General features: G+C 48.6%; 2 protein-coding genes across 2 annotated transcripts; both read right to left on the bottom strand.

The window, feature by feature from the left end:
• Positions 1 to 5,776: 5,776 nt before the first annotated feature.
• On the bottom strand, positions 5,777 to 13,691 carry ACADS (acyl-CoA dehydrogenase short chain). The gene is made up of 10 exons (XM_059827458.1): positions 13,643 to 13,691; positions 13,112 to 13,275; positions 11,266 to 11,415; positions 10,954 to 11,065; positions 10,320 to 10,471; positions 9,871 to 10,041; positions 8,460 to 8,597; positions 8,088 to 8,183; positions 7,686 to 7,742; positions 5,777 to 6,989 (listed from the first exon to the last, which is right to left on the bottom strand). The coding sequence occupies exons 1-10, from the start codon at positions 13,689 to 13,691 to the stop codon at positions 6,837 to 6,839; spliced, it is 1,242 nt and encodes a 413-aa protein (XP_059683441.1). The 3' UTR covers positions 5,777 to 6,836.
• Positions 13,692 to 14,053: 362 nt separating this feature from the next.
• Positions 14,054 to 21,132, bottom strand: UNC119B (unc-119 lipid binding chaperone B). Its single transcript, XM_059827568.1, has 5 exons — positions 20,928 to 21,132; positions 20,186 to 20,299; positions 19,557 to 19,668; positions 19,145 to 19,317; positions 14,054 to 18,236 (listed from the first exon to the last, which is right to left on the bottom strand). Exons 1-5 carry the CDS (start codon positions 21,130 to 21,132, stop codon positions 18,124 to 18,126), a joined length of 717 nt encoding a protein of 238 aa, XP_059683551.1. The 3' UTR covers positions 14,054 to 18,123.
• Between the last annotated feature and the right edge of the window lie 1,507 nt (positions 21,133 to 22,639).

Genomic DNA, 22,639 nt, shown 5'->3' with positions numbered 1-22,639 from the left:
CCCAACCCTGGTCGTTTGGGGGGGGAGGGTGGGGGGTGTCTTTTTTTCTTTTTTTTTTTTTTCTTCCTTTTTTAATTTTCTTTTTTTACAAACAGCTCCCTTGCAGGTTTTTAGTAGTTCCTTCTTGACCCTGTGCATGTATTATAGCAGCAATTGTCTTTGTGCTTTCTGATCATAGTAATGTATCACTTGTAAATACATTTTTTCTATTTTCTATTTTTTTGTATTTTTTTGCATTTTGTTTCATTAGTGTGCTGTATTTTTTCCATGCCCCTGCCCCTTAAAGAAAAAAAAAAAAAGGAAAAAAGAAAACTGTCCTTTACTGTTGTGACTGGTTGGAGTTTGTGTGTTGACTGCTTTGTACATGTAGCCTGTTAAAATGTGGATTTTATTTTTTTTTAAACCAGCAGTTCCAGTTCTGTTATTTTATTGACTGAAAGGATTCCTTGAGGTAACTAGAACTTTTGTCCTTTAAAATACTCTGCCAAACTGGGTTTGGGAAGCTCTCCCGAAAGCTCATAGCTCTTGTTAGTTGGATAGATGCTGATAACTGTTAGGTGACTGGAAGGAAAACAGGAATGCTTAAGAATGAACCTGTCTGAATGGTAACGTGACTTTGGGGTACGGTTTCGTTACAAGAGGTAAGGACGCTTCAGTGAAACGTCCGATCCTTTCTGCTCCGTGAGATGTTACAAGAGCATATTTAGCACAGTAGAAAATTTTGTCCAGCCACGTGTGTGTACTGTCATTAATTAACGTTTTCCTCTGTTCTCCGGCAGGTCTGCCACTGCTCGCAGGCAGAGGGGCTGACGGCCGCTGAGCTGGCTGTAACAGATCTCTCAGACAGGTGAGACATCTGAAGCAACAGTAAGAAGCAGCACAGCCCTTCGGGGGGGGCAGGGGGCTCGAAGACTTAGCAAGTGTGGGTGGGCGGGTCTGGCACGGGGGATATTGTGACTTAATTTTTTTTTTCCCAGTTTGTATCTTTCACTTAGTTAAGCATTTCCTCTAGCATGTGCCTGCAATGCTCATGGTCAGGTAACTGTCACTTTTTAATGAAGTAAATAGTTTTTAATTAAAAATCTGCTTTTTCTGTTTGTAACAGGTGTTAGGTCCCAGACTTACAGTCAGCTTGTGACAAAAGAAAGGCATCAGTTTTCAGCTACACACCTCAAACTTCAGGTGGATAAAATATTGAGGAGGGTATTCAGAGAAAGAAAACAGACACTTTTTTGTTTGTTGGGGTTTTTTTCCCCCAGAGGTTCCAAGCAGTGGAATAACATCTTTAGATCCAGTTTGCTACTGCTTTATCTTCCCGGCCCTTCCACCCAACTAATAGTAATGCACATCTTGGGTGCTTTCAGCTTCTCAGCAGTTCTCTCCTGCCTTTGGAATTAAAATAAAAGGTCTTTCTCTGTTTTGCAGTGGCATTGTTTAGTTCCTGCCAGGAAAGCGTGCCTATGAATGATTTTCTACACTTAAAAAACATTCTGAAAAAAGCTCCAGAAGTGCTAATTGACAGGTGCTTAATGTGAATTAATTTAGCTTTCCAGAAAAATCTTGGCCTTCCTTTTTAAGCTGTATTGCTCTTCTGCACACTGTGTGACCTTCTGACTTGCACCCAGGTAAGAGACTGAGCTGTAACTGCAGCACTTTGTTTCTGAACCCACAGGTAGTGCCTGCTGCGCCGAGCTGACTGCCCCGCTCCCCCGGCAGAAGCTTGCACTTGCCAGGTGAGCAAAACTGGACTGAAAGGTGTTTGCTGCCCCTTCAGCGTGGAACGGCAACCACCACCTGCGGATGGAAATGGATTTCGGTGCTTTGCAGAGGTTAACTGAAGCATAACTGTTCTAAATACAAAGCTATTGCATTTGCAGAGGGAAAAGCATTCTCCTATTTTATTTGAGTAAGTTAAAACTGTAAAGCTTTGTCCCACAGCTCTCCCGACTAGAACAACGTCGGCATTTGGGGGATTAGAAACATTCCTACCTCGGTACTCAGCTGCTGGGCCCTCTCTGTGCAGACACACCTTTTGTCCTTGTCTTCTCAGCCTGAAGATGAAATGTAGAAGCTGCTTTGGGTCCTTTGGATTTCCAGAGGCCACCGAGGGCCTAGAGTTCCCTGTCCCTGTGGGGTCTGGTATGGTTATTGATGCCTTCTTGGCTTAACATTTTGTTGAGCTCCTTAATAAACGACTTGACACAGAGTCCTGCAGTGAGATCGCCAAGCTCTTTGTTCTGAAAAGTTGTCAGGAAAAAATATTTTAATAATTGTTTGACTAACATAAGCCTTATTGTAGGAAAGTAAAAGGATACTGGCAAAAAAGTGATAGACTAGAGCATGTTTATAGCAAAGTTGTCAGGACAGGAATCAGAATTGTAATGTACAAACCTGTTAACACTTCTGGAGTGGTTTTCTGCTGCATCTTTGGGAACAGCCAGCTTAGAAATTTTACTGTTTGTATTCTGAAGTTTCCCTAAGGTCACACTTAGTCTTGCAAACAGTATGAGTTCAGAAATGACCTGGGGTTGTCTGGCCAGCCAGTATGGGTAAAATATATCAGAAGTGCAAGCTGGTCATTCTGTGTCTGTATTGGCCTGTTCAGAGCAACCTGGGAAGTTGTCAAATTTGTGCCCGGCCTGGCTGTGAGGCCATACTGTGCTGCCTGCAGAGGCTCAGGAGCACACCGGGGTCGCCAGCGCTGCGGTTTCACTTGTGTGGCATTCAGAAGCCTTTTGCCGAGATGAACGGTTCCTGTTTTGAGCGTGGGATTAGGGTATGTTCTGTGAGAGAAGGGGAAGAAGTCATTGTGGCAATTAGGAAGCACATACTGATGACGGGGTGGCTTCCCCAGCTCAGTACTGACCTCTGTGGAGGGGGAAGTGGAGGGAAGGTTCCCAAGTACTCTTTTTATAAAAGTAGTGTGTGAGTGGAGTTTGAAATTAATTTTTAGCTAAACAGTAGTAAACTGCATTTTTCATTCAAGTTACAACACTGTCACATTTTCTTATCTCTCTTCCATTTCTTCTTCCTGTTATTCTTACAGGTACTTTGCTTTTTTACTTCAGAATGTCTTTCAAATTTGGTGTTTTTTCATGCTTTCCAAGATCCCCAACATAACCTGAATGTGTGGCTCTTCCCAGCTCTCTGTGTATAATGACAGCTCTCAACTTAGACACAAGAAAATTTTAATTTAAAATCAAAATGATTTGTCCTTTTTTTGTTGTAGATAACACTGTCAGAAAAGCCTAGTAGAGGATACTATTCTTATGTGAAAGCAATACTACAGCAATTTCAGCTGAGTCCTGTAAAACGTGTTATACACTGCTTAAACTTGGAAGGCTGAGATGGCGCTTCTGTGTTTTTTCAAAATCATGTGAAACGGAGAGGTGAGCCCTGTCGCACTGTGCTCCGAGGAAGGCAGATGCTTCAGAAGGGGATCCAGACTCCAGGCTTGTTCTTGGTGGGGGACAGGCCCAGAAGGATGTGGCTCAGGTCTGTGCTCCCCAGGAAGAGTTAAGTATTTCTCACCTGTGTGTATTTAATTGTGACAGCCCAGAACAGCTCCTCTCTTCCTACAGTCTGATGGGAACTCATATGAAGAGACTGTGGGCTTTATATATGATATAAAATATATCAAATCTAAGGCGGGGGGGGAAGTAACTCCTCTTTACTGTAACTGTGTTTCCTAAGAAAGGATTCTAGTTAGGGCTCCCCCTGCTTCTGCCTCGTAACCAGTTTCATATACACTTAGAGCATTTTGGGGCAAAAACCACAATGTCCTTGAAAAGTGTAACTGTGACTTGTCTCCTTCTCCACCTCTAATTTATATATGACCCGATTTTCCCATCTCAGTGCCCCAACTTTGCAATGTTGGCCGAGTTTGTAAACTGATAAAAACTTCTGGCTTCCCCTGTAACTAGACCCTTCTCTCAAAGGAAAGCCTGGCCCTACCCAGGTTAGCGCTGTCCGGGGGTGGCTCTTGCTAAGAGCTCCCTATTTAATGCTGCAAAACTTGTTTGTGTTCAGCGCTTTCAGCAATTCTCTTCTGTAACAGCCCTGAGGAACAGACACACACGCATTACAGCCAAAATTCTCCCAGCCAGCAGCAAGGAGTAAGCTCTTAGTATCTTGCTCTGAGAAAAGCCAGCTCTTTGCTCTTGGAATTCTGGGGCAGCTTTGTGCATAACCGTGCTGTTTACCCCAAAGCAGTGCTGTGAACAGTGCTGTGTGACCGGTTACCGATCCTTCTCTGGACCTGTGGCAGCAGCAAAGGTATTGGAAAACTTTTGTCTGAGAGACTTTGCACCCTTAAAGCATGTTTTTAGGCAATAGCAAAAGAAACCTCTAACAGCATAGCTTATGATGTTCCTAGGCTCAGGAACCTGACTGGCATGCTGTACCTAGACCAGTGATTTTTGACCAGCTCCAGCTTTTCTGTAACTTGATGATGTGCAGTGTAATTTGATACAGAGTATGGCAGAGGTGCAGCACTCAGCAAATTAGCACAAAGTATGCAGTTGTGAGACAGGCCAGCTGTTACATCGATGTTAGAGCTACCACGAAGCTTGTTAACCAGGCACACAGTGCATGATCTAGGCGTTCCCAAAAGCAGGCGGGGGTCACAGGCGCAGCAGCAGGGCTCCCGCAAGCGCATTCAATTACTTGATGCTGCCCGCCCCCCCCCAATTCTCTGCAGAAGGCCCACAGGGGCTGTGGTACATCTAGTTTGTAGGTTCTTCAGGTGTGGTCTTTGTCAGCTGAGATGTTCATCACTATTCTCCTCCTTAGGCCAGCCACGGTGCGTGTACAGGGGCCATTTCACTCTGCTCTGGAGAAGAGAAGCTGCAGAGTCAGTAAATGAAGGAGGCGTGATGTTGAGAAGAAGCCATCTGAAGTGCTGACGGTACAGTAAAGCAGATCTAAGAGAAGCAGCTAGATAAAGAGAGGGGTAACAGTGCAGCAGGCGTGGCCTAAGTGTGACTGATTGCTCTGGGTCACTGGGGATTCAGCTGCACCTCAGCACACAAGGTGAGTGAAGATGAGCACTGAACATTAACTCTGCATTCCCAAAGTCCTCACTTACCTGCAGCAGGCAGCCCTACAGCTCCTGTTCTAGCTGAGTAGCTGCACAGAGAAATAAGCGTAAAATAGTATCACTTCCTCCTACACAATCACAAAAATGAACCTTCAGTAATCACCAAAGCAGTGATCAAGCTGGAAAGTGTCTCTCACTCCTAGAAGCCCTCCATAATTTACAACACAGGCATAGTCATTAGAATGGTTTTCCAGTAGAAATACTCCTGTTGAATTCACTGCCTGGCACCGTTTCTGTTAATCCTTAGGTTTGTGAGAGCAGCAAGGAGAAATTCAAGGCTTGAAGACTTTGCCCCCACATGCAGTTGCCCTGTAGCACCCTGCAAAGGGATTATTTATACTGCTGGGACATCTGCACTAGCAAACACCCGCTGCACCACGAAGCATTGTCTAACTAACTAACTGGTGCGTACAGGCCCTGCTGGTTTATGCTCCCGTGTCTTGTGACTAGAAGAAAATACTCTAAATGAATTCACATTTGCATTAAAAAAACAAGGAAGTGGGGACTGGTGGTCCTTTAAAATCAGGTTTTATTTGTCTTCTCTGCTTTCTTATGTGTAATAGAATCCTCCTGTTTTTCTCTCCACGCAAATCTAAATAAATGGCACTACAGGAAAATAACCATTTACCTCTAGTGTACTCATCATTTGGACAAGGGGGTGGGCCATACAGGCTGTATCCTCTCCATCTTTTCCTGAGTTTAGAGCTTTTCTTTTGGCTGTTGAATCTTCTAAAAGTTAATTTCTTGCCAAAGATAACTGATTGAGGATATGTGCTACTGCTAAAGCTTCCTGGCAAGGTTTTCTATGTCATCTGTTCATTTCCTTGTTGTTGCCCAAAACAGATAGAGATTAAAGGCTGTTATTGCCACTTCATGCACTTTCTTTCCTGTAGGGTAGTTGTTGGTATAGTAAAAGCAGCTTTGGGAGCAGAGGTTTTTCTGGTATTTTTTTTTTAAAAATCAGTCTCGGGCATTGCAGCTTTTCTGTCTTTGCTTTTACACCTACACCCGTCAGTGGCTGAGCGAGCAGGCTGCTGCACTCTGCCAGGCAAGATCGAGTTTTTTTTACTGACCTTTGTTTTTACATCTACATAGACAGCAACCACAGCCTGTACGAAGAGCCCTTTGTGCGCAGGTAGTACCTGTGTCCGCCCGTCTGGCTCCTCTCCTGCCGAAAGTGGGGAAAAGTGCGCTGCTGCAAGTATTACCTCGGCACAGCCTGTATCCAGTTAGGAGCTCACACATAGCTGCATCCCACACCTGAAATTCATCAAAGTCTGATCAGAAGAGGCAGTGTAACCCACAGCCTGGAACAGGGGTCACATGTCTCAGTGCCTTGAACTTTGGTTATCGAGTACCACATAGTGACAAATCCTGGCAAAACAGGCAGCGGCTGGGAAACACACAGGGAGAGCTGCTGACTTTACTGAACAGCAAAGTCATTTTGCCACAACCTAACCAAACCATTGCTCTGGTTTAGGGAAAGACCTGCACTCCCCTACAAGGACAGGGTGCCTCTCCCTCCTGCACTCACAGCCATCACTTACAAACCTAGATATGGCCTTCCATGCACCGTACTTTGTCCAAAGAAGTATCAGCACATTTTAACAAGAGGGTCAGTTACTCAGTGGTGAGGAAAACTTCCATCATTAGCCTTGTTCAAGAGGGCCAAGACTCGATCACTGTTGTGCACCGTTACGAGACACGCTGGGGCAGTGTCTTGCTCTAGTCGCCTTCTTCAGCTACGGTAGGCCTTCAGCAGTTGACCTGCTATCACCAGTCTCTGGATCTCACTGGTCCCCTCATAGATCTCGGTGATACGAGCGTCGCGGTAATGGCGTTCTGCTGGCATCTCTGTCACGTAGCCCATCCCACCTAAGATCTGGATGGCCTGAAACAAAGGTAGCAGGTTAGAAAGGAAGCAGGGTCAAGGAATTTGTTTTCTATAGAACACAGCCACCATAAAAGGAGCTAAGCCCACTGCAAGCATAACTGGGGTGGTACATGACACACGGGGATGACTGCAGCCCATTCGCAATCAGAGGAATAAACAGCATTTGAGCTGCGTAAAAGCCATAGTGATGTCCCAGACAGGGAACGAACAGCTTCTGAAGTATTTGTTAGTGATCCATGTTCAGCTAAGACACTTTTATTAAGGACAGGGGAAATTAAATGCAGACATTTATTGGAGGTACTGCTCCATTTGCTCACTATGTTGCAAGCTTACTACTAGTCCTGATGAGTGCACCCATGCGCCCTCCCGCATTGCTGATCCCGCTCAAAACTTTGACACTGCCCTGGACAGCAGCAGGCACAAGAAGACTTCAATAATACAGCTGCACAGGCCAGCATAAATCTCTGTGCACACACACACCCCCCCCCACACACCCCCCCAAAAAAAAAACATCCAACAAGTTGGCCATGCTAACCAGCTTCAGCCACATGGGTTGGTTGGTTTGTTTTTTAAAAAAATAAAGAAAAAAAAATCTAGTAAATTCCATCCCACCCTCCCCAAGCACTTGTTGTGCAACAACACAATCTCCCTTTCAACACGCTGTGTATCAGAAATGTCAATTGAAGTAATTACCTGATGAGCGATGGCTGTTGCAGCTTCTGATGCAGCCAGCTTGGCCATTGCCGCTTCCTTTGGGGAAGGAAAACATCACTGAGGGCGCAGCTATCACAAAAAGGAACACTTCACTTGCACAAGGAGCTGGAACGCCCGCAGACCAGCTGTGCAGAGGCAGGCCCAAACATTGGTGCCAGGTGTCAGTGGCCACCCCTCTCCCCTTGGCTAAAACTAGGACCCAGCTCACAGGCTGCCTGAGGCTAGACAGCAGAGTCCAATATTGATCTGCTCATCAGTTAAACAGTGACAGCGCTGGCTGGGCACGCACTGAACACAGCAATGCTGTACCTAGTGCGGTTTTCTTGCCTTGAGCCTGTGCCCAGCACTGTCACTGCTAGACTAATGCAAGGTTGGAAGTACCTTTGTGAATGGCTTCCCATTGTCTTTCAGCATCGCAGCTCTCCAGGTCAGCAAGCGCGCACCCTCCAAGGCCAGAGCCATATCTGCTAGCTTAAACTGCAACGACAAACACTGCCTTTGTTCCAGGTGGCAGCTGCTGCCCACACAAGAACACAGAGCAGAAGTCTCCCACCGCTGAGGCCAGTATTGCTAGAAAAGGAGCGCCTCCATCCCAACAATCAGTTTTAACAGTGTTTGAAAACAGAAATTACTACCTTGTTTATCCCAGACAGTGCAAAGTGCACTGCATGCCTGAGGCCACGCCCGAGACCCACATGAACCTTCCACCAGCACCAGCAATGTCTGGAACTGCCCCGTCCACATAGCTCGTACCTGCACTGCCTGTAGTTTTGTGATGGGTGACCCAAAGGCCATTCTCTTTTCAGCATAATCCACAGCACAGTCCAGAGCTGCCTGTGCTATTCCAAGAGCCTGTGACGCAATACCAATCCTTCCTGCATCCAAAGTTTGCTGTGAAAGACACAAAATATATGTGTTGTCAAGTTGTGCTTGATCAAAAATAGTACACGTGCATTTCTGCTCTTGCTGGGAAGCTGCTGTAGCCTTAGTATCCTCTGGTCAGATCTCCTCGATTCAGAATACTCCCCATTATGCAGGAATAGAGAGCTATAAAATGTACTGGGCACTGCAGAGAGAAGCCAGGGTACAAGAAGGAAAGCAGAAAGGAGAGGTATTGCTTCTTATTAGCTGGGAAAAAGAAAGGGGAGTGTGCAAAATAAGGTAAACAGCACAAGGAGAAGCATCTGCTCTGGAAGGAGCTGAAAAGAACCCTTCAGCTAGACCCCTTGCTCACTGTGCAGCTAATTTTACTTGAACTGAAAAAAAAAAAATGGCAATCTATCTGGTCAGTTTTCCTGTTTGCCCTCATCATTAGAACACACACTGAAGCAAGCATTTTTCAAAATGAGTAGTGAATTGAGTCAATAACCTGACTTAACCTCAAACACCTGCCCGTTAGGCTTTTAACTGCTTCCCTGCCTCACTATGCAAAGGAAGAATTTACAGCACAGTGAGAAATGGATTAATCTTCTCAGTCCTGGGATGAGTGTCTTAAAAAAATGGTTGGTGACTGATGCATTCTTTTACTTGTGGACATATTGGAAGGGGCTGGTCTCCAGAGAGCTCAGCCTTTTTCAAAAAGTCAGGCCAACAAATGGTGTTTTGCCCCTACAGAGAGAGCAATGAACACTTCCAAGGGGGAGTGCGTCAGTGCAGGGAACGCGCTGTTCCGCGGCTGCCTGGCTCCTCCTCAGAAGTCACACACGTGCCGTAACTCAGATTTCATCCACCTTTAGACACTATCCAGAGGTTGTCCTGTGCCTCCAGGACAGCTTTCCTCTGCCAAAGTATTTACGGAAGATGCCGTGTTTTCTCTTTATCTACGGGTACAAACTGCAGGAATACAGGGTTAGGAGAGGAGAAAAATTAAAATACACCAACCCTGCTCACACAGCACCTCAGCAGCATCAACATTCCTTCATCTAAGAACTGCCACCTTGAGTCTGTAATAAAAGTGCTGTCAAGGATCTGTGTGGTAAATTAATGATTCATCAAGCTCTATGAATGATTTCTCCAACACTGGCAAGAGGGGTCACCTGCTTAATGTTACACAGAACAGCTTATGCTAGTGGTTCTCACCAAAGTGATCCTAAGTCAGTCTGAAAATGGTTTTGAAAAACTACGGCTTTACATGACCACAGCTGCACCCCAATCCATCTCTTACCATGGCGATTTTGAAGCCCATTCCCAGCTGCCCCAGTAGGTTGGCCTTGGGTATCCGACAGTCCTCAAATATCAGGTTGGCAGTGGAAGAGGCTCGGATTCCCAGCTTGTCTTCTTTCTTCCCCAGTGACAGCCCAGCAGTTGGCATGGGAACCAGGAACGCACTAATGCCCTGCAACAACACCCAAACTCTTAGGAATGGTGCCAACTTGCCACTTACCTGGCTGTCAACAGGCCTCCTGCAAACATTTTTCATAGAAGTCACATGTCTACATAGCAGGAGAAGGGAGGGGAGAGCTGAGACAGAGCAAAGGCAGCACACATCAACCCCTCCTCTGCTCAATGCCTGTACAACTCTAAGCACAGAGTCCCCAGAGCCTTTTCAAAGTGCTTCTCCTGCACAACTCCTTTACTCCTGGCCTTTTTTCCCGATTGACCCACTGAACGCACCTTGTGTTTCAGGGATTTATCTGTAGTAGCAAACACCACGGTGGCCGAGGCGTCCCAGGCGTTGGTGATCCAGGCCTTGGTGCCATTCAGAACCCACTCGTCACCATCCAGGCGTGCCACTGTGGATGCCGCACCTGCATCACTGCCGTTTCCTGAGCAAGGCACCAGCAAACAAAACTCAGGCAATCAGTGGCAGCCTGGGGCACAAATCTACTCCCTGCCCGCACCCCCACCCCCGGTCAGGTCAGCTCAGTACACCTTTTGTAACTGTGGTAGTGTCAGCACTGTCCCTCCCAGAGGACCCAAACAGGAAGGGGAAAGGCCCATGGGTCTAAGATGTGTCCATCCCCAGAGCTCTGCTCACACAGAGGGGATGAATATTTTCAGAGTCGAACATGGGGATGGCAGTTACTACCTTGGGCACTGAGACTTCATTTACACAGAATTGCTATAAAACACCTTCCTACATGCTGTTACAATTGATGGTTGGACTTGATGATCTTACAGGTCTTTTCCAACCTTAATGATTCTGTGTGATTCTGTAATTTCACAGACCTAAAGTCCATCCTAAACCTGACTAAGGAAAGAAGGTACCCTACATTCTCTGCAACAGCAACAGTAACAGTCACATCACCTGGTTCACTAAGGGCAAAACATCCGATTTTCTCTCCACCTGTGAAGGGAGCAATCCACTTGTGCTTCTGTTCTTCAGAGCCAAACTTGAGTATTGGCCCTAAATACAGAGACTTTAAGAATCGAGAGTTGAGTTAGTGCCTCTTGAAGGTACAAGCCATCCAGTAACTTCCTAATGTCTACGTGCTCTCCAACACACCAGAACCCACCACAGGAACAGATCCCATTTCTCCCACACACCCCTCTCCAATACCCACCCCGATGCCAGAATCGGTTCCACGCCTGTCCCTCACACACAACCTGAGACACTTACATTATTGACGCTGACAATGACGCCCGTGGACGCGCAGCCCCTGCTGATCTCCTCCACGGCAATGGAATAGGCCAGATAGTCAAGGCCTGCTCCTTTGTACTCCTCCGGCACGTCCATAGCCAGCAGCCCTAAGCCACCCATCTTCTTCACCTGCATGTAGGAACGGAGAAGTAAGATCCTCTGCACCACCAGTGTCCCAGCAAATACACACAGACACATGGAGATAAAGACAGGTCATAGCAGGGCTACACACAGAGGAAAAGATGCGCACAACTCCTGGTGAAAAGGGAATCTGACTGTACAAACTGGTGTGTGTCCCCAGGTCCCAATGACTTCAACAAGAGCTGTATGCAGCCACTGCTGCCTAAGACGAGGCTCTTGTTTGTTTAAAAAGCTCTCTTCAGTACCGGGAAGGAAGGAGCCTTCTGAAGGTGAAATAGGGAGATACAACCCCACCAGTATTTCCTCAGCCTCCCACCAAAGCTTTTCCCCTTGCGTGTCTCCTGTCAATAGGAAGCTCTCAATGGGAAATCTAGCTGATAAAAATCATTAGAATTTTACCTGAGTCTGCTGAGCTTCAGCCTAGGACTGCACAAGGAAAGAATTTTACAGAATGAATAACCCACAGAACGGTTTGCAAGAAGGTGATTTTTCACTCCCGCTAAAGCCAGGTTTTGCTTCCCAGATAATTTAATTGTTGGTTACATTCCAAATTATTCCACCCCAAGTTCCTCAGCTGGACCCCTGGCTTCTTAAGCGTAAGCTCTTCAGAGCACTGACTGTCTCACTCTAGGTCTCTTAATGTTTGGCAAGATACAAGAGAAAAAACAAGCTTTCCTCTGCTTTTATATTTAAGATGTCAAGCTTTTGGTGTTGCAGAAATAAGTGTATTACCAGCCTCTGCTTGCTTTAATAGGACCCAGGAGGAATTTTTACACAAACATTTTCCCTCCTGTATGGGCACCCAAAACACTAGTCCTGCACATCAAACCCAGGGGATGAACAAAAGACAACAACTAGTTCTATGTATGTTGCTTTATCTTAATAAACACTGTTTCCATTTTGAATTTTCCCCTACGCATTTAAGTGAAAAGACTCAAAATCAAATGCAAAATTCTCAGGTAAGAACAGTGAAGTAAACAGGAAAGTTATTTTCTTCCTTAGAGCAAGTACGACTTTCCTGGCTATCTTCCTTACTCCTTAATAGAAAGAGGGGCATATGACAAAACTCGCATGGCTGTGACTGTGCTTGCTCAGAGCCTTTTGGCTAACGTAACAGTGTATATTTTTCCGGAGCTTAGTATTTCATTGCAATGAAACGGGTGAGTTAGTCAGCTCAAAATGGCACAGAATGTACTGCTGTGTCTGTACTGCTTTCCACAAAAGAAATCACATGTTTGATTGGAATCTCAGTTTCTTCACAGCCCCAGAGGATGACCAACATGCATCTCCTATCTCTTGATCATTTCTTTTCACCAGGTGCACTCAGGTCATCTACACTTCCCCACTATAAACCATTTTTATGGTTATGTGCAGTCTATAAAAGTATTTAACTGATTTTGTAAGTCAGTCAGTTGTATTACAGCCTACAGGAAAGCCAGTAAAAGAACTGAAAATTCAATGGTACTAAAGCCAAATACAGAGAAACACAAGTAAAGGCAAAGAGCGCAAAATGTCCTGTGGGCATTACAACCTCCACACTCAAAGAACCCTCCCACAAGCCAGAGCTTCATGTACGTTTTGCTTCAGGCCCCGGCGGTCCTGCCGCAGCAGCAGAGGGAAGTCAGGCTCCGAACGAGCCAGCCCGCCTCTGTCGTGCCCGCCTCCCGGCGGGAGCAGCACCCACCTGCTCAGCCGGGAAGCGGTGCTCCTTATCTAGCTGAGCTGCCAGAGGCATCAGCTCCTTTTCTGCGAAGTCCCGGCACGTCTGACGCAGCATCTGGTGGGTTTCTGGCAGCTCCGCTGTCTGGTACACCGTGTGCAGTCGGCGGAGGCACCCAAAGGCCAGTGCTGAAAGGAAGGGAAGGAATTAAGCGCCGTTGTTTCCCCTCACGCCCGGGGGAGGGGGTTGAAACCGGCCCAGGAGGGCCAGGCCCCAGGCAACGGGGCTGGGGGCCTCCCCGGAGGGACGCTTTTCCCCCGACACCGGGGCCGCGGGATCCGGGGCCGCAGCCAGGGCACAGCGGGCCGGGGCCTCAGCTGAAAGGCGGCGCAGCACCGCCCGGCCGCGGCTGAGGGAACCCGCCTCAGGCCCTGAAGGGCACCCGGGCACCGACTCCCGCGCAGGCCGCGGCGCCGTCCCACCCTCCTCGCGTGCCCGGCAGCGTCCCGAGGAGCCGCGGCGGAGCGAGGCCGAGCCCGACCTCGACGCACTCACCCCTGGGCGCCCCGCCGCCGCGGGCCAGGAACGCCGCCGCCGCCGCCATGGCCGCCTCCCGTCGCCTCAGGGGAGCGCGAGGAGCTGGGAAACCGCGCACGCGCGAGCCGCGGGGGCAGCGCCCTCTCGCGGCGCAGCCCCTCCAGCCCCGGCCCCGCCCCCCAGACTGGGCACGGCCTGTGCGAAAACGGGAGGTTTCTTTATTACTATTGCTGGTGACAAAATAACGGTTATACAAACACACCGTCACCCGGGCACCGCGCCGCGGAGGGCAGGGGGGCCGCCGGCACCGTGCTGGGACCCAGGAAGGGAGCGGAGACCCCGGCACCCCAGGACGGGAGGGGCACGGCCAGCACAGCTGCCACCGCCCCACGCCGCCGCGGGAGGAGCGCCCGAAGGGGAGCGCTCGGAGGAGGTCGACGCGCCGGCAGCCCAAAGGCCACACTGTGAGAGATACAAATTCGTGTCCTGTAACAGCACTGAGGTCCGGGCAGGCGGAGATGGCGTTTGCTGGTGTTCGTTTTTTCCTTTGCTGCAGAGGAAGAGGCGATGACTCCGCCAGGCAGCCGTCCCTCAGCCTCGTCCTCATCATAAAGCTACAGGGAGGTGGCAGCGTTCGAGTCCGAGGATTGTACCCGAAACCGGGCCATGCTCTAGGGCAGCACAAGGCTCGGTAGCACGATGTGAGAGGACAGCAGGGCAGAAGGCAAGCTCTGGGAAACAGCTGAAGAGGATGTAATGAAACACAGAGCTGAGAAGCAGAGTTACCGTGCTTGGCCCTTACTGCTTCACCACCACCACCCTCCTCATTCATTTCTGCCTTCTAAACACTTGTTTTGTTCTTCCTGAACCCTCGGATAAGCGGAATAAATATCCTCAAGCACCGGAGAGGAGGCTGCTGCTGCTTCTCTGCAGCAAGAGACATTGAAAATCCTAAGGAAAACACACAAAGGAAGACACTTCCTACCAAGAACGGAGGACAAGGACAGCAGTACCCAGTCCACAGGACAAGAAGTGACCTTCCTTCACAAGGTGCAATATGTATTCCTCAATCAATCATGAAAATAGCTGTCCAGGAAGCTTGCTTGCATGGATCCAAAGCACTCGCCTCAAAAATGCGAAAAAGAGGTCCTGGTCCTAAGAGGACAAATACTGGAAAGATACAGCATGAGTTTGTGGGTTTTGGTCCCTTTTTTTTGTTAGAGCAGAACACAATACGATCCCAACTCTTTTCTCTTTACAACTCTGCACACAACCTGCGAGAAGCTGTCTGCACAGACGCCTTTTCCCTTGCTCAAACTTTAACCAACACTGAAAGCATCTCCCTTGCGTTCAGCACCTGGCTGGGACAGACCATCCACCTGACAAAAGGTTGAGATCCCATTGGAACTTCTTCCTAGCTCACTGGCATGAGTAGCTATGACCCATCATTAAAGCATCAGAGCACATAATCCAGAAGGAAGATGCTCTGTTAAACCGTGTTTACCAAATACATCATCCCTGCCACAAAGAGAAGACACTTTATAGAAAGCATCTAAGAGAAAATGAACCTTAGGGAAGCAGCCAAAGTGGGGATGGAAGTTTGGAAATCCCTGACTTTTTCGATTACGATCAACTTTTTCAGCGCTGGGCTGCCCTCTTGTAGGGACTTCTTTTCTGCAGCAGGCTTTTTGGGCAAAGACTGGCTAATTCGGCAAAGCAAACAAATTCAGCCAGAAACTGAGGGGTACTAGTGCTACCTGCAAGTCTACCGATTTTCCTCCAGTTTTCCTTTTCTTATTGCTGAATAGCTGATACATTCACCAATGGGAAAGCAACTGCTTCAATGCTTTTTTCTCTCATCACTACTGGCAGACGTAATGACTAAAGACAGGAATCCACTTTCCTATAAGCATCAAATGCCTCATTTACATTTAGCAGAGCGCTCTCCTGCTCTCAGTAGCATTCTGCAACGCAGCGGCTAGATGGCACCCACACCCCTACCAATAGCCTGACCGCGCAGAGCTGCACTCTGACTACTACAAACAGCTCACACAAGTTGGTATTTGTCTGCACAGTAATTTCTGCTGCTTGCTCTGGCAACAGTCCATCTTCCTTTTTTAAGAACTTTCACGCAGTGACATAGAAAACAGATGGGAATGATCACACTCATAAGAAAAGCAAGAGGTTGCTTCATACAGAAAATTACATCTAAAGTAACATCTAAAGGCACCTGGATTTATACTACATACAAATTCAGCTCAATATGCTAAAATTTCCTGGGGAATAATTAGCAGGCTGTTCAGACACTATCCTGAGCATCTCAGAACACTTCAGGATGAAAAACACACTTTCAGGCAGTTCTGCCTCGTCACAACTAACTACCTGTTCTTCCATCAAAACAAATGTTTCCCACCTCACCAGCATGGCACAAGACAATCACTGCAAGAGGCATCTCAAGCTCCACCTTACAAGCAGCTTTAACTAATTCTGAAATAACTAATCAAGATTGCCTAAGTGCCTTTGGAGATGCTGGAGGGGATTGATGGTAGCAGAACTGTTCTTCATCTTTCAACCACACAGACCTTGCCCCTCCACATTCCCAAGACATTTGTTGTGGTTGCTCATGACTAATGCTCCACCCAGAACAGGTCATTTGTTGTGGTTAATCACAATTAAATATCTTCCCAAGAGCTGGAGATTCTTTCATGGCTGCCATCCCACATACTCTCACTGCTTACCTTGATGCCAGCTGATCTTCTACGCCAAAGTTAACATCATTATTCTGCGAGGTAAAGGCAGTGGTTTCTTATTGCTGTCTACGCATTAACAGGCTCCAGGCTGTGATGCCCACTGCACTTAATCCTGCTAAAACATAAACTAGGTTGAATCTTACTTAATACAACAGGTAACCAACTGTATCCACCAAGGAGTTAGGTTTCAACTGTCTCAAGGAACAAGTGAAACTAATGCTAGCAAATGTCTCTCGTCTAGATGCAACCTAACTCCCATGTACAAGAGACACAACTGACCAGCCCAGCAAGGGGACAGAAAAAATGCCAGTCTTGAGAGCCAGCAAAATAGGCAGAAAAGGGTTTTGTTAGGCTGAGATTTTGCATGGTCAGGAGCTGGGCCCCAGCATGGCTGCTGGGAAGACATGGGTCTCCTCTTCCCACTGTGTGATGCTATTTCCTATCACCAGATCCCAAACACAGCTGTGAAATACACCCTCTGGTCTGGTGGTAACTACCTTGGCAGAAGAACTTCCTAAACCATAAATAAGCAGCTAAATAGGCAAAGCAGCAATGGGAGCTCAAATAAAAAGAGAACCATGTCAATTCTCACTCTGTAAGAATCCCTCTCTGTAACAGTGAGTGATTTGACCTGGGAAGCTTTTAGCTACTAATACCTCAACTGAAACAAAGCAAATGAGCTGGTAACACCACTGTCTCTCCTTCCAGCACCTCTGACAGATCATTCAGGTTTGAAAGTATAGAAAGATTGAAGCCTAGGAAGCTCTGCTTCCTACACATTTTTCAAGTCATTTTCCGTATTTTCCCTTCTTCCTCCAAGCCCCACTAGACCGACACCTCCCCTCTACCCCAGCTAGACTGACAACGTGCTGTTGATCTAAAAAGCAATACATTCTGCAGCAACAGCCAAAATTCCTACACAAAGGGAAGCAGGAGAAATGGTAAATATAGTGAGATTAACTTCAGCTCTAAGGTTGACCACTGAGCTCCAAAATTCAACAATTTGCTCACAAGAGCTCAAATAGAAATACTATCAGGCTGACTTGATGACCAACCTGGATAAAGCCCCTTTTTTCTTGTATCTCTAGTGAAATCTCTGGCAAGACACAGATTAAACTGTTATCAGAAGCAGCTCAGGCCCCTGGAAGCAGAAGGAAGATTCCCACACTGCTTAGAAGCTGAATTAGTCTCTTATTTTATCTTTCCCACTGGAGAATATTGGGATGCACCCTAAAAAGCAATCTCAGCCATGCTACAAACTAAACCACTGTGCACTGAAGAGATGATCTATCCAACTAAAGAAGACATCCTCTCTTCAGGTGTCACTGGCTACTTGAAAGGGAAACATTTTCTTGCTAAGAAATAGCTTACCCAAACAATCTGACCTCTTGAAAGAGGGTAGTCACCCAATAGGTGAAACATCAGAAGCACTAAAAGTGCAACCTAGCTACGAAGACTGTAACAGCAATAATTTTCTAACAGTGCCTCTGATCCATGACCTAACCAAGCTACCAGAAGGTAACCAGAAATAGAGAATGAGAGGCAGGATATGTCGAGTGTTGGAGAGAGAAGTGTTGCAGGGAGATTTCCTTTACTTTCACGAGCTGTTGTCTTTGCTTCATGTTTTCAGCCTCATGCAAGGAGAAAAGGTTTGGCAAGAAGCCTTGCTGCACGAGACAGCAACTCCAGTCCACTCCTGGATATCTGGAACGGTTAACGGCAGCACAGCATCCAGTGGACATAGAATGATTACTGTCCTCCATTGTAAGCATAGTCGGCTTTGTTGTGCATAATCAACTTGTTGTCCACAAAGTAAAAGCTGTCTGAGCGGGTCTCATATGGATTTTCAACCATCAGACGGACTGTGAAAGAGAAAGCTCAATTACATTCAAAAGCCTGCCACACTCCACTGGAAAGCACAAAGTCACAGTAAAAAGGACTCTACCACTCTGCTGGATTTACCAGGCTGATGCTCTGCCCTACCCAAGTAAGAGAAGCAAACTGCTCTGCCGAGCAGCTTCAAAAGTTCTGGCCTGCCCCCTCCCATTCACAGGACAAGTGCTGTCAAAAGCAAACAAAGAGGGATCGAGTAATCTCACACAAGATGACCTTAGAAACTGTCAGAGCCACCACTAGAGCAGAGCAGCAATCATGTCTGTAAGCAGAGAGGTAGTAATCTGCAAACGAAAAAGCGGTGGCACTCCCCACATGAACACGGGTGGGGTACAAACCCTGTGCCTCCTCCCGCATCTAGGCAGCCACAGAAGGGCCCACGTGTTCCTGCTCTATCCACCCCCCGAGGTCAAACATACCCTGCGCAATGTATATTTGCAGAGCTCTTGGTAGGCTCAAAAACACACCTCTCAGAAAAGAGCCAGTTCTGTTCCAAAGCAGGATGCTTGAGCCCTAACAAGCAAGTACTGAAAACAGATGCGTGGCTACCAAGAGAACCTTTTCTCAGGGTTTTGTTATCTTCTGGGCTACACTGTTAGGCATCAGGCATGTCAGCCCTGTAACTCTGACCAGTTCTTGCAGCCTGTGACTTGACAACACAGGTTGTCTTAGGCTTTCATTTTCAAGGAAGGAGAATATGCAGCACAAATCTGTAATTCAGTCAAGACTGCACACAGCTTAAACCAGGAACCTGTATCTATCTATTCCTGTCCCCCGTTCCAGTCACAACTTCTTTCACAAGTAGAGAGAGGGAAAAAATAAGCATATGCACACACACAAACAAAACACAACTCAGTGTGGGAAAGGAGATACTTACTAAGGTCTTCTGAGAGCTGAGGGAATTCATAGATGTGTTCACATGTGTTCCTGCTACTGGGGATGCAGAAGCCAAAATCAAAGTCAAAGTTCTTCAGCAAGCGATCTCGGAAGTAATGTCTCTCAATCATTCGAAAGTTTGACACTGGCTTTTCTCCCACTGTGAATTCCACTCTGTATGCAGAAAGTAGGAAAAACCAGCTAAGACGACATACCTCTCTTCCTATTGGGAAGAACAGAGCCTTGGACCTGAGGCTACACAAGAATCCAACAGATCATTCCAGAAAGAGCGACTTTGGTATTTGTAGTATAAGATGGGTTCTCTCTAGTCTTTGACTCAGTTTTGTTATAAACTGTCAAGTGACACTTTGTAAACACCTGATTCTCCCTTCTTTCTATGAACTCATACTCACGTTGCACCAACAGTCCGAAGACGGAGAAACGCTGGGGTGAACTGGTAACGAACAAAGCGGCCTGCACTAGCGTCCAGTTCACTGTTGTCATCTTCATCCTCATCATCTTGCTCTAGAAAAGGCACCAGCTCAGAGTTATTCTGCTAATAGCGTACACGTAAGGTAATACTGGTTAGCAGGTGTATCAGGACAAGCTGGCTATTACTTAGGCACTGAAGGTAAAGGTGTTTAAGAATTGGTCTGAGGCTCATACTGTCACTAAGTAATAAAGAAGCGATCTGCTATGACAGTTGGCACAGCCTTGGTGTCCCGGAGCTGAAACCACCCTCAACCTCACAGGATATCCCCCCTGCAATTGCCAAAGCACATGAAAGATGCTCTGTACCGTAACCAGCCAACAAGGGAAGATTTGCAGTTGATAGTACTCCCCCATCTCACGATGATAACTTTGCATTTTTATGACAACAAGTTTCTCAGCAGAGGTAAACTCAGTCCCATGCTTAAAGGAGAGGAATTTAGTCACCAGGACATATCGAAGGACCCTTCTGCTTGGTTTGCATGGGTCCTGCATTGCAACTTCTCAGCTCTTGAAGTGTCTCTAGCCTCCCTGCAATGTTAGCATGACATACCTGAAGCAGATGGCTTTGCAATTTCAAACAGCACTGTTCCAGTTTCAAGGTCACGGATCTTAAACCTGGTGAAGTCAATGTTGTAAATGTTGTCCTCAGGTTTGCATAAATAATCTAGAAGAGAGAGAAAACATACAGTAGCATTTCAAAAGACCTCTGAGCAATTACCAAGGGAATTTCTTTTTGTGTTAGCCCCAGCCTGTTAAGATACGTACTGCAAGTTGTTTTGCAGAAGTTTCACAAAAGCGGGGCAAAATTGACGCTAGAAGAAACAAAGGCACACTAGGTGCCAGGTAGCAGAGCAAGAAAGGGAAGGAATCAAGACAGAAAAGCAGAGATCAGCAGCCCTGAGGAAAAACAAAAAAAACCCACCCGAAACCTCAAAAAATCCCCAAACTTTCTGGAAGTTGTAACAAAGCTGAAGGCAGAAGCAGACCGCGCTGCTGCAGCCAGCGACGGCCAACGCGCACACTCCTCAGCCGCTTCCAACGCCAGCGCACCGGCTGGCAGCACTAATCCGGGGCGCTCAAGCTCCGCCGCTCCCGCCGCCCTCTCCTCCGCCCCAGGGGCACGGACCAGCCCGGCTCCGGCAGCGATCCCGGCTGCGCAGCCCCCTCTGCCGCGGCCGAGGGAGGATTGACGGAGCACCGCGGAGGGGCGTCCGCCAGGGACCGCCGAGCGCTGCCGGCCCGCGGCGCCCCCTCCCCGGGCCCGGCGCCCGCGCTCCCCGGCCCGCACTCACTCTCCGTCACCCGGCACAGCCCCAGGACGTGCTCGGGCCGGACGGTCTCCAGCGCCAGCAACTCGGACTCGGTCCACGGCTGACGCAGCGCTGCGTCGGCCGAGCCGCGCCGCCCCCGCAGGCGGCTGAGCGGCCCCCCGGTCCCTGGCGGCGGCTTCTTCTCCGGCCCCGCCGCCGCCGCCGCCCTCGCCTTCGAGCCGCTCATCGCCCCGCCGCCGCCAAGATGGCCGCCGCCTCCCTCGGTAGCTATGGGAGCGAGGGGCGGGGCCGCGGCGGGTCAGAGGGCGCGGGCGCTGCCTAGCAACGAAAGGGGGCCCCCGAAGCTAAGCAGGATCCGCCGCGTGCGTGGCCGGAGGGGGGACCCGGGAGCCGCGCCGCGACCCGTCTCCCGCAGAGCGCCCGCACCGAGCACCCACCTCGCGGGCGTCCTCGGCCCGGGGACGGCACACAGCGGGCGGACGGGGCACGCCGGGTGGAAAAGCTGGGAGTTACCTGAGGAAAAGAAACAGAAAAAACCCAAACAAAACCGCCCACCCCCCCGGCCCGAGCAGCACCCCTCCCGCTGTCCCCGGGCCGGCAGCGCTGCGAGCCGCCAGCCCGCAGCCCGGTCCTGCTGCAGCACCCAGGCTGCCGGGAGATCACCCACAGCGGGGGCACCTGGGTCTCCCGTTAATTAAATCACACTCTGAGTCCCGCGCTGCAGCGGGTAATTACAGAGAGCGGGTGTCCCCCAGAGAGCCCCGGTCTTTTTAGGGAACGGTGGCAAGCACTTTTCGGGAAACAGCTGCGAGCCGGTGCGGTGTCAGCACGGGGGTGCCATGGAGCGCACGCCCCACTGCTGCTGTCCCCAGGGAGTGGGGACCCAGATCCGGGTCCTCTTTTCAGACTCCAGCCAACACTCAACACGCTCAAGATGACTGGAAACAGATTTAGAGCGGTGGTTAGTGACATTTGCTGCGGCTTGTAAAGCAGCACGTGCCTGCTACCACCAACCGAATGCTATTTCAAACAAGCCTGCCCACACCAGTGCTCCCACATCCTCCTCGCTGCATCAGGTTTGGTCCCTCCATCCTGTGCCTTAGGAAGTACAGACCAAAGACCCAGGCTGTCTCAAAGAGCGGCTGCTCTGCACAGGGCCGGGGTCCCTTGTCCTCAGAGAGCAGGCACCTGGAGGAGGAAGGTGCTGCTTTCTCTCTGCTCCAGCTATAGCCCCCTCTGACCGCCTCTGACGCAGTTTCAAGCTGAAATCGGGGCAGCTTGCAAAACCCCAGAAGATAGATTACATCTCTGATGTTCCTGATCTGAGCAGGAAGTAACAAAGTCCACATCAGCACTTTTAAGAGGATGTTGTACCATTCAACTAGCACTTAATCGCCCAGAACAACTGGCAAGAGAATACTGGAGCTGTACCAGAGGCCGGCAGCGGCAGGGAGAGGCTCTGGGCTGCAGCAGTGGTAGGATGTTAAACTGCATCTCGGCAGCAGCCTGCAGTCCCCTCTGCAGTGCAGTCAGTCTTGGCCTCCTGCACCGCGAGCTGTAAAGCAGAGGGGGCTCCTCCATCCCCACCACTAGAAAAGAGGGACCACCTCATCCAAGTGACAATATAATTTTGTTTATTTTCCTTTTACACACTGCTGGTTAAAACTGCCAGACAGTAGATTTCAGAGCATTCCCTCAACCAAACATCCTGGGGAAATTAAAAAATAAAATCG

The sequence above is a fragment of the Gavia stellata genome, chromosome 21, assembly GCF_030936135.1.
Source record: "Gavia stellata isolate bGavSte3 chromosome 21, bGavSte3.hap2, whole genome shotgun sequence".
Classification (NCBI taxonomy): Eukaryota; Metazoa; Chordata; class Aves; order Gaviiformes; family Gaviidae; genus Gavia; species Gavia stellata.
This window is presented reverse-complemented; position numbering and strand designations above follow the sequence as displayed.